The 14,968-nt window shown below is 40.3% G+C and overlaps 1 protein-coding gene across 5 annotated transcripts in view; it reads right to left on the minus strand.

The window, feature by feature from the left end:
• SPEF2 (sperm flagellar 2) overlaps positions 1 to 14,968 on the minus strand; it is a 178,647-nt gene that overhangs the window by 106,224 nt on the left and 57,455 nt on the right. For 4 of the 5 annotated variants that reach the window (XM_019517971.1, XM_019517972.1, XM_019517969.1 and 1 more), the window contains exons 18-24: positions 14,335 to 14,421; positions 12,590 to 12,702; positions 10,501 to 10,628; positions 10,258 to 10,396; positions 6,527 to 6,664; positions 1,116 to 1,276; positions 244 to 430 (exon numbers count right to left, since the gene is read on the minus strand). In XM_019517971.1, coding sequence (XP_019373516.1) covers positions 244 to 430; positions 1,116 to 1,276; positions 6,527 to 6,664; positions 10,258 to 10,396; positions 10,501 to 10,628; positions 12,590 to 12,702; positions 14,335 to 14,421 — 953 coding nt within the window. The remainder of the gene's footprint in view (positions 1 to 243; positions 431 to 1,115; positions 1,277 to 6,526; positions 6,665 to 10,257; positions 10,397 to 10,500; positions 10,629 to 12,589; positions 12,703 to 14,334; positions 14,422 to 14,968) is intronic. The other variant, XM_019517970.1, reaches the window with a different exon arrangement.

Genomic DNA, 14,968 nt, shown 5'->3' on the forward strand with positions numbered 1-14,968 from the left:
GGGCAAAAAAAAACTTTTAAAAAAAAAAAAAAAAAAAAAAAAGGAATGAGGAGAAGGATGAATATCATAAAGAAACAAATGGTTTAAGAACCACAGGGAGAAAGGTAGGCTAATCCAGTACCCCAGCAAGCCTAAATCCAGTGGAGGCTAAGAACCCGAGGAACTCAGTAAAGTTACTTTAAGGTATTCACATTACAGGATCTAACTGCTAGACGGCCTTCAAGTTAAAAAAGCATGTCTTACCATATTTGATATGGCAAATACTGCAGTTTGCCACGTATCAATAATGAACTTCTCATCCATGCCAAAACTAAATGCTACATTTTCAGAAGAATTCTCATCCTTATTGCTCTTCAACTGAGTTCCTTTGCTTTTTGGTTTGGTGGTATTTATTTCAGGAGAAGAAGCTCTACGAGGAATCACAGGAATCCTTAAAAAAACAGAAAAAACAAACAAAAGAAATAATTCACTGTCTTTGTCTTATAGCACATGTTTACGTGGTACAAAATAAATAAATAAAGGAGCTAGGATTCTACTTGGAAAATTTGTGGTAGCTATAGAAAAGGGAGGGACTTTGCCAGTGGTCAGAAGTACATGGTTTGTGAATATATATTTTATTATAAATAGTATTACAACATTTTAAAATATATTTGATGTTATGATCTTACCTTGAATACTGAATTGTGTTCTGGGACCTCTCAAGGTTGCTTTAATTTAGGTTTAGATATCCACAACCTAGGGGCTGTGGCTGTCAAATTTAAAATTTATCACTGGTCCAGAATTGAATGTTTAATTTCTAATTGTTATTAGTTGAAGGTTTGTTGAGAAATAGTCACAATTTGAGGGAAAGAAGGAAACATTTCTATGGCAGTTTCTTTTGCATTGGGAGGTGTTCATGGTTTGGAATATTAAAAAACTAAAAGCAGAGATGAGTGAGTGTATTCAATATAAGTGAAACAGTTATAAAGAAAAGTTCTAAATGAAATGTATTACGTGGCTTAATATTTAAGTTACAGATATAATCAACATACAGTGTTTCTTATCAATCTATCTGAACAATTTATATACGTACAAAAGTAACTTTTTATTTTTATAGCAAATATTGCAGTTTTTACCTCCGTGACTTGTTTTGATCTCCAGATTGCTCTACATTCACAATATCTAGTAATGGGATTCTTGTAAACTCCTGACTGGCCTCTGTTGGGATTTTTCCTTCCATTCCCCTATAATAGTCATGAAGAAGTCTCTTTGTATCTTGGAAACGGTCTACTTCAACCTTAGAGGGAAAGACAGATTTACATTTGAAACAGGATAGAACAAAGTAATTCTTGTTTTTTAAACTCAGACTATATTGTATAAAAATAATGCCCATGAAAATGCTTAATGGAGGGTACCAAATGCAACTATTCAATCACAAATATTTGAAAATATGTAACACATTTAATGCATACTTCAAAGGATACTGAAAAAAACATACTTTTAGAATTGTTTGTCCATTTTAACATATAAGCCTTAAAAACAATATTTAGTTATTACATTTAAATTGAATCGACACACAACTCTTGATACATGGATTGATCTTGTGCACTGGGGTGCCCTCAGAAGTCCCTAGGGGGTTTCTCAAAACCTGTTTGCTGACTGTTTGATGGAGAATGTCAGATATGTTTTCTGTCTTGCCCTGGTTATCTGGCTGGGTGTCGCAATCATGCAAATTGTTAAGAAATGTTCACAGAGATTTTCAGGAACACAGTTTTCAGGACCCTAAATGGCCAAGACCAGAAGATCATGGCAGCTACCATTTCCCAGGCTCAGGGGTTTTATGCACTGCCAGGGCTGGGAGACCCTAGCAGCTGCGATCTTCCAGCCACAGGGGCATGTGGGATACCCCCATGGCTGGGAGCCCCACAGCTGACAGGGCTCTCAGCTGTGGGAGCTTGCTTCTTGCCTGATCTTGAGGTCCCCCTGCACCAGCAATAAGGCACAATGGGATCTAATGTGTGATCCCACAATCACGCTTTCTGCCATGCAGAAAATCACGCTTTCTGTCATGCCACATGTGGCATGGCAGGAGGTGGAATTTTGTGGATCACACATTAGATCCCACTGCATGTATAGAGAGACCCTAAAGTTCAACATAAGAACACCAGAGTCATCCAGTCCATGCTAAATCTATTGTCATCAATCTTTCATTCTACCTCAGTTTCTTCATTATAATGCTGTGATACTCTGGTTTTATTGTGATATTTCTGGTTTAAATGTTTTTGTGTAATAATATTGCATACCTCAGGCTTCCTGACTAATTTGTACCCTGGGAAAGAAGGGGTTACTTTGTTTGGAACTAGAGTTGTGGGGATCTGCCTCAGTGCTCTATTAGTTGGTAGCAACAAGGAGCTAATCCATCTATTTTGATAAATCAAAGGAACTCTGAAAAGACTCCCTGCTCTTTCTGGTGCCAGGGAAACACTTCTCAGAAGGACAGTGCAAAAAGAGTATTGAAAAACAAGACTCAGAGACAAAATGGGGAAGAGGAGACTGAGAGGCTAGAGAGAGAATGGATGGTCTTGTTTTTGTGGCCAAGGACTCTGCCTGCTGTATTGCTATTAACCAAAAAATGTCGCTTTTGCTTTAAGAAGAGCCACCTGCTTCACTGCACGCAATTTTGGTGCACCCTGTATCTTTGAAGAGGTAAAATCCCTCACTTGAAGCTAAGCTTAAAAATAGCACTCTGAGTGGGCCACGTACAACCAGGGAAGTTAGAGACCAAAAAGGCCAGGAATCCAAGAAGTCATGGTCTCACCCCCTCTAGACTAAAAGCCACACCTAGGTTGGCTTTGGGGGCATTTAGGAGACTGTATAAGACTGAGAATCTCAGCAAGTGGCTGTCTATGGAATCCATGGCATGGGATTGACATAAAGATATATATTAACCCCAGGGACCAAGGGAATGAGAGGCACCGTCAGGGAGCTTATCCTTGTACTTCTGGAAGAGGACCGGGCCTTTGACAGGCTACCCATGGTTGCTAGTCATACATGCTACACACTGGTCAAGAACAACATATTTAATGCATACTTCAAAGGATACTGAAAAAACATGCGTTTAGAATTTTTCTAAATTTTAACACACAAGTCTTAAAAACAATATTATTTCATTTAAATTTAATTGGTACACAACTTCTGATAAACATGCAAATTTATTTCTCTGAAAAAAGCTACCATTCACTTTGAAATTGTAATTAAATTAAATTATAAAGTAAGTTTAGAAAGTTGTTTTGGGCCTTTAATTCAAATTATGAAAAACCATTAATAACAACATAAACAAAACTGCTAAGTGACCAAAAGCAAGACTGTTAAAGATGTATGAATGACCACTTTTCACTGAGATCAATAGAAATAGATATTGAAATACCTTAAAAAATATTGCCCATGTGCTTATTGTACAACTTGTTTAATGAGAAACCAGGAGGGGGGGTGATAAGGCTCAAAACATCTATACTTTTCAGAGTGAAGCCAAGAAGCATTAGCACCTGTCATAATTTGATTTATTAAACCAGCAATGTGTTAGTCTCTAACTGACAAAACGGCACTAAATATTCATGGGAAAATGCACAAAACCACATTCACAATACAAAGGATAAAATTCTCATAGAGTAAAACAGACACTTGGCTAAAGTTAAGGATTAAAATTCTTTAGTTATAGCATAGAAACAAAGAAACAAGTATAAAGGTACTGATGTAAGTTTGTTAGGGATAGAACACCTTGCTAAAATGAACATGTAAACATTTACAAGTTGACACAGTCATATAGCCACATGAGGAACATACTATAGGAATTACCTCTTACAGAGAAATTAAAATAAGGAGAGCTTTGAAACCAGAGATTATGTCCTCGTTTTGTTCTTTGTTTCTAACAAAGTATTGAAGATATCCTGTGAAGTTGGCCTGCCACTTTTTGCTCTAACAGTTTTCTCCATTCTTACCAATGTAAATTGTTGCAGATAACATTTCTGGGGTAAAATTTTCAAAAGTGCCTATGTGATCTAGAAGCCTAAGTTGGACTGACTGTCAGTTAGTTCCAGGCTTGTAAGTGCCTCAGCTGCATATGAAAATAGGACTAAGCTAAATCACACAATGGCTTCATAGTTTGAAAGAACTAAGAATGGAATTTAGACAGCATGAAAGAGCCACTGCAGTTCAAATTCATATTTTACTGGTATCTTATTTCCTATTTTTACTGCATAAACAAGTTATAGGGGTACAACTTAATAGAAAGAGGATTTAACAGAAGAGGAATGTGTGTTATGGAAATTATAATACATTGTTATTCTGCAAAAGTCAGTCAAGACAACAGATCTAATTTTTGTTTCTTTTCTTTTTTTCCCCCTGCTTGTTTTTTGTAGATGTCGAGGTAGAAGGGGTCATTAAGAAGCACCTGAAATGTGGATGACAGTGAATTTGCAGAATACCCTGGAAAAAATGTTAAAGACCTGATCCTAAATCAAGTTTGTATCTCCATTGATTCCAAAGGCTTTGAATCAGGTCCTCCAGACCCAGAGAGAAAAGAAAAAAGATGTTTATAGTTAGTTTTAGAAGAAACCAATGACCATGTCATTGAGGGTAGCAATGGTGATTATTAAGGGATGACACCTTGATCTTAGTGGTCACTCACACTGTTGTTGGGAGGCACCTAATCTTCACCTACATCTCTGGAAGGACCTGATCTGTTAGATGTGCCCACAGCATGTCTAATTTCATTTGACAGCATCAAATGAAACTCAAAAATAGTAGTTGAACCTGTGCCCACCTTTTGTCCAGTAGCCTAGTGATAAGAGTTCTCACGAGGATGGAAGAGACCTGGGTCATAAACTCTCTTGAGGAGACTTAAACACATGAGAAGACTTATCACCTCCCAAAAAAGTGGCCTAACCACAAGTCTATAGGCTAGTCTTGTTGAGAACCCCTCTACCCCTCTCATTTAAAGTTAAGTTCCTGGGTAGCAAAGTGTGTAAAATCCTTAGGCTCAAAAGAAAAACAAGCAAAAGGCAGCATGACTATATAACTCACCGGGCTGATTTTTTTGCCCACAATGGGGAAATCTTTCCTGGCAGCAGGGAGCAGACTTCAGATTTCCTCCTCCCTGAGCTACCAAGGAAAGCTTCTGTTTGTTTTTTCTCCTTTAGCCCAATTAATCTTAGCTGTCCAGTGATGCAGCTTAAATAGAAATGGTAGAGCAGGGTGAGAAAGACCCCCTAAGATTAGCCTGTACTCTGGTAAATTAGGGATAGCTCTAGAGTAGTGAGAGATGTGGGGTTGAACCCCTTACACTTGTAGAGGGCTTAGAACCCAGGGGCACTTTTACATGTGCTCTGGGGGTAGGGGGATCACCCTTTAATTAGAGCGGCTTTGAGAGTCACACTAATTAAATCACCACTGCATCTTGTGTATCAGTGCCCCTGCACTTAAAAATGGTGGCAGGGGTGCTTGAACTAACGCTCATCTGACAAGCTTTAGAAAAAGCACCCCCAACACCATTTTTAAGCATGGTGACTCTGATACACAAGACACAGGAGGTTGCTGAAGCATGGCAATTGCCACGCTCCAACAGATTAATCAAGTCTGCTCTGACACGCTGGAATTCTAGCGTATTGGAGCAGCCTCTGCACACGTGTACAGGCTCCCAGGTGAGTGGTCTAGCTACTAGACTATTGGGCAACAGATGGGCAGCTCCACCACCTAACATGATGGGGTTCAGTCCCAAGTTTGACACCTAAATTATGAGGAGTTCTGATTGTGCTTCTCATTCCTCTCTCTCTCAAATGTCTCACATTTCCTATTAGCTACTTGTAGACATCTTTCTGCTCAGCACCCAGACACACAGGCAGACACATGATTTGAGGTGCTAGAGAGTTATGTTTATGAAAAAAAGGATGGTCTTAATGTGCAGCACCATTGGTCCTGTATCTGTGGAAAGTATTATTTTGATTATATACTTTTTAAATATGATACAAAGATCTCCTAAAAGACACAGAAGGGTAATATCTATTTTTATAAACTGAGTAGATAGTATAGTAGCTAATTTCTCAGGTTTCTCCACTGAGCCTTTGTGAACTGGTATTTTTCCAAGGTTTATACCTTGGCCAAACTTAAGCAGGTTTTCTCAGAAACAGCAAAAGGCGACTAGCTGAAACAAAGACTGGTCACTCCTAAATTTCAAGTTTCTTCTTCAAAGTATGGGAGCATTAGAACTTCTCAAAAAAGGTTGCTAGAATTATTTTATATGAGAAAACAGCACATTTGGCCTTTGCACTAGTATTTTTCTTTATCACCTTTGTCTGCAAGGTGATACAGTGTTATTACTTTTACTTATTTTTATTCTATTAATGCTCAATTGTATGCACTTATAGGAGGAAGATGAAAAAGTCATTTGGTAATATTGGATCTGATCCTGCAGTCATATATGTCCACACAAGTGAAGACTCAGTAGAACATGATCTACTGCAGAACCAGGACCCTACTGGCTAAATCATACCTGCATAAGTGATAAGAAATGGTTCATCACTATTCCCGTATGATCTGGTAACCACCCATCATTCATGAAATCAGCACGTTCTTGCTCAGCTTCTTCCCGTCTGTTATCACAAATGTCCCAGAGACGGTCTCTTAGGTCCTATAATACAAATGCAAATACAGTTACAAGTAACTGATGTGTGAGGGCTTAGGAACCCTTTAGAGATTTGTTATTAGAAATGATATTGGTGCCCTGGCAGAAGAATCTGCCCAAGAGAGCACAGTGGATGCACAGTTGCATCACTACTCTGCAAACTCTAATAGTAGAGTGAGTTTAAAACAAAGGAGGGAATATCAGCAGTTCTCAGCTTAAATGATCAAAGCCTTACATTCTTAATCACTATGGCTTAGAAGACCACCTAGTAAGGTAATATTCGTTAGGAAAAAAATCAAAAAGCTATTTGATAGTCTGCAGATCTTTTAACTTTCACAGTTATAGTCCTTTTATATTTAATGTAGATAATTCTTCAATATCAAGTATCATGAATTTTAGTATCTCCTGGACTTGTATACTTCAAATCCCTTTTATTCTTTATATGGTTTTACATTTGTTAGAGACAGGAAATACAGTACTTGACTGACTGGACTTGATTTCCATCTATTGAAACTGTTTTTAATTGGTTACATGCTGTTGTTCTGGATAAAGCACACTGTGGGCATTTTGGGACATAAGATCACACTTTTTTCTAGATGGTTTCATAATTAATGAAGTGTTCATTCCAGTAGCTGGGTCACTGATTTGATCTGAAGAGGCATAGTGGAGACATCTTCTGAGGATGCAGCTAGGATGAGATCTCACTTGGGAAGTGTTCTACGTGGCCATGCTCTTTTGTTGTTATGTACTGAAATACATGTGTAGGAGTATGTTCTTTATCTATGTATCCTCTTATCTTCTCTTATATCTCCTGGATGAAGGAAGGTTGGGACTGTCTTCCAGTCTGTTACTCTAGGAGCCTGAAGGTATAGAAGAATCAGCATAGCCTTCAAATTTTCATCCACAGGTTTAAAACCTACTGGGCCAGCACTGCACATTTATAACTGTCCCAGAGCACCCTGCATATATAGGTGTGTACTCCAAGCTGAACAAGTAAGGTTCATCTATCTCTGCATTTAACCATATTATGGTGCCTGTGTCACTTTTCTGTGTGTCCACTTTAATTAAAAAAAAAAAACCTCTGCCATTTTGCCTCCCAACTGAGGTGAACCAATTCTTTTGTGGTAGATTCTTTCTAGAAAATATTTAGTATCAATTTCCTAAAATGACAGACACCCAAGGGGCCAGTGAGTAGGATTTTCTAATATGTATCATAACAGTAATACTGTCGGATAAGAGGTTCCATGTAACTTTATCATGTCAGTGGCTGCATCCAAACAAGCATGGCCATGCGGGTACATGGTGCCACAGACCTGTCTGTGGTGCCACATACCATACATTCAGGCATTTCCTGTGCTGCTACCTTGCAGTGTGGAGGGGAGGGGGATACTGACCCCTGGAAATCCAGGGGTCAAAAAAACCCACACAGAAAAAGCGGGGCAGTGCATGCGGAGACAGCATGCACCACCAAAAAACAGCCTGGCCAGTCAGAGCCACATTCTGGCTGCTGGCCATGCTCCAAGTTGCAGGAATGACACAGCTGCAACTTCCCTGACCCCCAGCACCCTACGTAAGACTGCTGGGACCAGCAACTGTGCTGGCCCCAGCCTCCCTTAACCCAGCCAGGATAACCTGCCATGTGCCAGAAGGCACATGACACAGGCATTCCCCAGGAACAACTAGCAGTGGCACAAGGTGTCCTGCTGCTAGTTGTCCCCAGGAAACCAAATGTCTGTGCTCGTCTGGGTGCGCCCAGTGTGTACAACCATGATTCCACCAGTGTTCCCTTCAAAAACAGTTCTCCTCATTGTGGGATTTTGTAGCACCTCAATCTCTGTTTTTGCTTTGTCCATCTGGACTTCAATAATAACATTTCCTGCAATGATTTCAGCCAAAATCACTCAAATATGCACCATCCAATAGCAGCAAGCAGTAGCAATTTTGCTGCTATTTGCTTTTAAGTAGGAGGCTGGCCTGCTTATAGCTCTTTATTACATTTCTCAGAGGCATTTATCTATGTTTAAACTTGGCCAGCTCCTGTTGGGATACTATTTCACTTGAAAGGAGATGGTGTTTCCAAGAGCACAACAGTTAAGCAAGGAAAGGAAGTGGAGAGGAGTTTGAAATTATAGTATGTAGGGAGCAGAAGAGTCAGGGATCAGAAATGCATGTATGCCACCTCCAGCCAGGATTCACAGGATCCCTAGTGATACAAAATTTCACAGAATCACTCCCATACTTTGTAGATGCTAGGGCTGTGAGAAGCTCTGGTGGCTGATTCGATCTGGAGAAGACTTGGCCTGATTCGGCGGCTGATTCTCCGAATCTGAATCGAATCAGGAGACCTGTTAATCTCTCTGAATCAAATCAGAAGCCTCTGATTTAGTTCAGAGAGATTCTGTGATTTGGCCATAGACACAGCTTTTATGTTTTTTCTACGTACCTTGAGGTAACAGGCGCGGGTCATGAATGCTGAGATGGTGGGGCAGATGGAGCGTCCCATGAAAGCGTGGGGCGAGTGTCCCCCACGCGCTTGGTGGTGGACCTGGAAGTGGACTGGAAGTACTTCTGATCCACTCCTGGGTCCGCCACCGAGCCCGCGAGAGACCTTTCCGCCCCCCAGCAAAGTGACTGGTGCCTCCTGGGTCTAGGGGGGCATGTGGGGGTCCCCCTGTAGCCGATTGCCAAGCCAGGGCGATGTAGGGGGGGGGTCCCCCATGAGCTTAGTGGCAGACCCACTCCCACATTCCCGTGGGATGCTCCATCTGCCCCACCATCTCAGTGTTCATGAACTGTGCCTGGTACCTTGAGGTACGTAGAAAAAACATATAAAGCTGTGTCTATGTCCGAATCGCTGATTCTCCAAATCAGAATAGAATCTTCAGATTCAGCCAAATTGAATTGGGACAGCGATTGGAATCAGTGAATCAAATCACTGTCCCCCAAATCAGGCTGAATCCAAATCAAATACAGCCTGCTTTGCACACCCCGAGTAGATGCTATCATCTCAGAATTACAGGCAAATCAAGTCCATGTTTTATAGAAATGAACTTGAACCCACAGCATATGAAACAAACAAACTTTATCCTATCCAAACGTCAGGAGAGGGGCAATTTTAGCTCTGGGCTTCTCCCTAGCACATCAATCTAACCTTTTCTGCATTCCCATCCTAGAGTTCTTATACTTTTGTGGTTTTACTTTCCACTGCTCATCAGTTCCAGATGGTCCCCAACCTCCCATCCAGAAAGGCTATTCTGTTGACCACCTGCAGCTAGGTTCCTAGCCCTTTAGGGGCTGAGTACCTTTTTATAGTCCATCTAAGAAAAAAAATAGCTGAATGCATGCTGGAATATGAGGAAAGGGAGAGAAGGTGACTAGAACAGTATCACACAAATAAAAGGGAACAAAAACATATAGTGGTAAAAAACTGACAGAAATACAGATATAATAGAAAAATAGTATAAAGGTAAAACTGAAATAACGCCAGAAACTGATAAAATAATTAAGATATTAGAAGTCCTACAATAATAATTTTCTGAGAGTTCAAATCATTGAAGCTTCACAACTCATTAGACTGTAACATTTGCCATTTTACTTACAGTGACTCTTTGGTGTAATTCTGCTTTTGTTTCCTCATCCTCCCACAGGTCATCAGCAGTGGAGTTAAAATCAGCTTGCCACTGAGATACAAACTCTTGCTTATGATCTGGACGTTTCAAATAATTCAGGAAATTGTTTCTATGAACAGTGAGTTTAGAGAGTTTTAATGTTAAAATTTACCTTGACTGGCAAAGGGAATATATGAAATGTAAATTCTAATGCATTAAGCTAGTAGTACTCACCTAATATCTGCTAAGTAATAAATAAGAGAATGCCGTTCATCTCTCAGATGTCTAAGTATAGTTTTGATGGTATTTACATAGTTGTTTTCTACCATCTCCCAATAAGGCACTAAAAATTCAGGTATTTCCTGTTAATTATTGAAATAAACAATTCATTACTTCATACACTTTCTACTGACCTGCAAAATATAATCACCAGCATATAAAAAAAAGAAGTTATATCTGGATAATAGACTATTTGAAATACGTTTCTTTTACATTCTTGATAACAAATGACAAATATCCTACCAAAGTTTGTTTACTATCTGTATGTCTTTCATAATAAAAAGTAGTAACATCTTGTGACCCATATGCTACTGTTCACCCTGATTCTTAAAGCAGTGATTCTCAACCAGAGTGTGATGGGGCCCTGCAGTGCCTTGAGCTCCTTTAAAGATTGCTGTGGCAAGCCACACAGCATTAGCACAGTTGGGAATGAACATGATTCACAAGATAAACCCAGACATTTCAAACAGGAGTCTATAGTGTTAGAAACATTCTGACCTGTTGCAGCTTTTCTGAGTTCTTTGCAAAAGCAGAATTGTTCTATTATTTTTCTATAGTCAAAAACCAAGTCAAAGCTAAGAGTGGCATTTTCCACAGGGTGCCTTGACTCTAATGATGAGTCCCTTGAGTATAACAAAGCTGAGAAGCACTGCTCTAAGGAATTTATCTTAAAAGTCTTAATATAGTCTTTTATTGCAGGGGGGTACCCTTGTAGACTGTCCGGAAGACTGGTGCAGAATGTGGCAGACCACCTTCTGATGGGGATGGATCATTGCCAACACATTACTCCATCTCTCTACAATCTGCACTAGCTTCCAATAGCTTTGCAGGCACGATTCAACATGCTGGTTTTCATGTAACTGGCCTTATACAAAACTGGCCTAACTGTCCTGGCCCCTGCCTAACTAAGGGCACAGACAAAAGTGACAATTTTTGCCAGATCTGGCAACAGAAAGCAAGCTACAGCCATGACCAAACACAAGTGCACGGCTGCAGAGTGCTTCAAGAATGACTGATCAGGTGAAATTCTGAACCCTCATTACATGAGGGGTCAGATGAAGACTTTTAAAAACACAGCATCTTCTGTAATTTCTGTCTGCATTGCCTGCCAGCCTGTCGCTGTTCTCAGAATGGGAGTGGGGAAGGGGAGCAGAAGGAGTTTGGTCTGGGGGTTTTCAGCCCCCACTGGAGGCTGGGACAGGTGTATTGGAGTCCACTGAGGTGGGAAGGCTCCAATTCATACACCTCACCCTCCAGTGCCAGTCGGGGAACCCCTAGAATGAGCTCCCTCTGCTCCTTTTCCTGCCTCCCATTCTGAAAACTTTGCAGCCTCCCAGATAGGAGGGGCCAATGATATGGGAACCTGGCTGCAGGCTCCCAGCCAGCAGCTAGATTCCCTTCTTCCCTGGAACCAACGGTGAACTTCTGTTTGCAATGGGCAATTGTTGCAACTCAGAATGCTTCCTGCAAAGCATTCTCAGTTACTGTGGGGAGCCGCCCCTCAACTGCGCCCTACAGGATTATTTCCTTCCTTATGTTTCTTTAAGTTAGCTGGGAGCAACCTCTTGCAAGTTCCATCTGTGTGCCAAGTGTGAGCAGCAAAAATACGTGGGAAATTATTCTCAGTAGTCACTTGTCAGCTTTGGAACTCTTTACCCCTTGAGGCCCATCTTTTGGAAGCACTGTAAGACTGCCCTATCTGGAATCACTGCCTTATTTGGGCAGGTGTTTAGCAGGCACAGTTAACTTCTCAGGTATTATCTGGGGAGCCATTTTCTTACTCACTATTATATTTCAATATTTTATCTGTTTTTTTAATTTATCTTTTTTTTTTTTTTGCAAGGTGCCCAGAGCCTTTTTTGGTGAGGGCAGCATATAAAGCAAATAAATATAATATAAAATGCATGCAACAACTTCTCCTTCACTCTTTACTTATTGAAAAAAGTCTTTAAAAACAAATGATTTTGTATTACGACAAAAAGTGCATAGGAAATTCACTGTAAAATTGAGAAGAAAATTTTAAAATAATCTTGAATTCCTGCACCTTTGGAAGCGGTTCATCTATATAAACCCATTTATCTGAGCCTGGTTTAGTTGGTGGTGGTCCAACTGCAGTTGAAGGGGGTAGATCTTCAGATGATTTTCCTCGAGCAGAGCCTTAAATAAGAATGAACAATTAGTATGCTGTACATATTTTACATAAAAAGAATTAATAGACTTGCATTGCTTGATTGCCTTCAAATGAACTTTGCAGGCTAAGCATTTTATTGTTCAGATGCATCTTTCTTTATCCCAGAGCTGTCCAACTGGTAGCCTGCAAACCATATGTGGCCATGGAAGGTTAATATGTGGGTTGTGTGCTCCCACCTGGCCACCACTCCCTGTATAACCCCTGCTGCTATGGCAGCTGAGGGCTGTGGGCTTCCCCACTGTCTTCTGGCTCCTGCTTCCTAACCTGCTTCTGGGTGCAGGCTGGGGCAGTGGAATGGAGGTCAGGGAGGGGACTGTGCTACCTACCCATGCTCTGTGTACAGCCAGAGGGAGAGGAGCTGGGCTCCTTGGGCTGCAATGACCTGGAGCAGAGCTGGGCTGACTGCAGCAACGGGGTGAAGGGGAATGAGCTGTCTGTACAATGGAAGAAAACCCCCAGGAGGGTTGCCACAGGGTGTGCAAACTATGGGTCTGGGGCCTGCAGAACATGCAGCCCCACACCACCTCACCCAGAAGTTGGAAAACCCAGCTTAAACCAAGACAGACAAAGTCAGTTGCATTCCATTTATATCAGGTTTCTTTTGCATTTGACTTTAATTTTACTTTAAATTAAACTGAAAGTTAATAAATAAATATACATACATAAAGAGTCAGAAAGGAATAGGAGGTAGGGCAAAAATGCTGGACAGATTCATTAGAAAATATAATGGGAAGGTATTATGTACATCTAGATTTAAACACATTAAGAGAGAAGATACAGAAGATACACTAACACCTGAAGGAGCTTATTTAACAGTCCCTTTTTGTTGAAAGTCATTTAACATTTTTAGTGAAGATGCATCTTGATTCACTTCTGTAGCTATCATAACTCTGTGCTTTTCAAAAACAGTGTCTTGCCCGCTGTCCAAAGGAACAGTTGCTTTTAACAGTGTTGATTTTGCGGGGCAGAAAACAGATAAGTTGATGGTCAAATAAAGCATTCTGATTTATACCTTAGAATACCTGTGCTAAGCATTCTGAGTATCAATCTTTTATTTTTCCCTAGTATGTCCATATCAGTGGCCTAATGAGTAGTCAGTGGTCTCCTGTTGAACATTCATCCCTCTTCTTTGCCAACATTATCCCTCCGAGCATAGAAAACTGGATTGGACTCCATTGAGAATCCACTAATATAAACCTGGAGTTGCTGCTGATGACTGACCCAACATATTATTTCCTCATAGGACATGAGTGTTCTGTTTCTGCAGTACTTCTAATGGAAAATCCTGACTCCATTTAAGTCAGTGAAAAGCTTGCCATTTCACCCCAAAATTCAATCACATAAATCTGACAGGGTGTCTCTTGGAAACACAAAAATATTTGTTAGGTATGAAAATTAGAAGACTCCATCATCAAATGGCATGCAGACTCCCTTCACTGAAAAATTACTCTAAATTTTCTTTGTTTCAGCGTGTTCTTCCAATTAATTAACAGTTACTAATGCTATTTTTAAAGAGAGGAGTTGAAGATAACTACAGACACTAAATACTCTCTTAGGTTAATTCCTAAAGCAGTAAAAAATGCAAACGTGTATTTAACCTGGTTTATTTGCTGCATCTTTTCCTTTGGCTGCTTCGTCTTTCTTTCTTTTTTTGTCTTTAAAGGAGTCTGACTTTTTAGGTAACTCTAATGCACGCACAGACAAAAAAAAAAAAAATAGATACACCATTAGTAAGCTGAGTTACAAGTGTTTTGAGTGTTAGCAATAAAAAAAAATATTGTGTTATCCTATCCAGTGAAATACTAGTTTTGAGGCTTAACACAGGAAGCAAAGGATGAAATTAACACTCAGTTATTTCACAGGGCTAAATTATATATATTAGACACTGTATGTTAAACATTCTAGTATCTCTTATTAGATTTGAAACTGATTTATATAATCTGAAAAGGTACATAGATTGAGGGCCATTACCTTGCAGAAAAAGGGCTCTAGTTATTTTATCTTGAAATATATACAGTATAAGTACTGTTCTCCAGCAGTAGTGTAACAAAGGATGGGCAACTGGAACATCAGGCCTGGGCGTCCACTTGGAGGGGACTAAGAACACTGCCACTGCCTCTAGCCCACCTGCCACCACTGTCACAGCCAGCCCTGCCCCTGCCACTGCCCAGGGCATAGACCTGTACTTATGCCTCTGTTCCCCAACCTCTGTTATAAAGAGCTGAGAAAAAA

Source organism: Gavialis gangeticus, unplaced genomic scaffold (assembly GCF_001723915.1).
Source record: "Gavialis gangeticus isolate Ggan-Ray unplaced genomic scaffold, GavGan_comp1, whole genome shotgun sequence".
NCBI lineage: Eukaryota > Metazoa > Chordata > Crocodylia > Gavialidae > Gavialis > Gavialis gangeticus.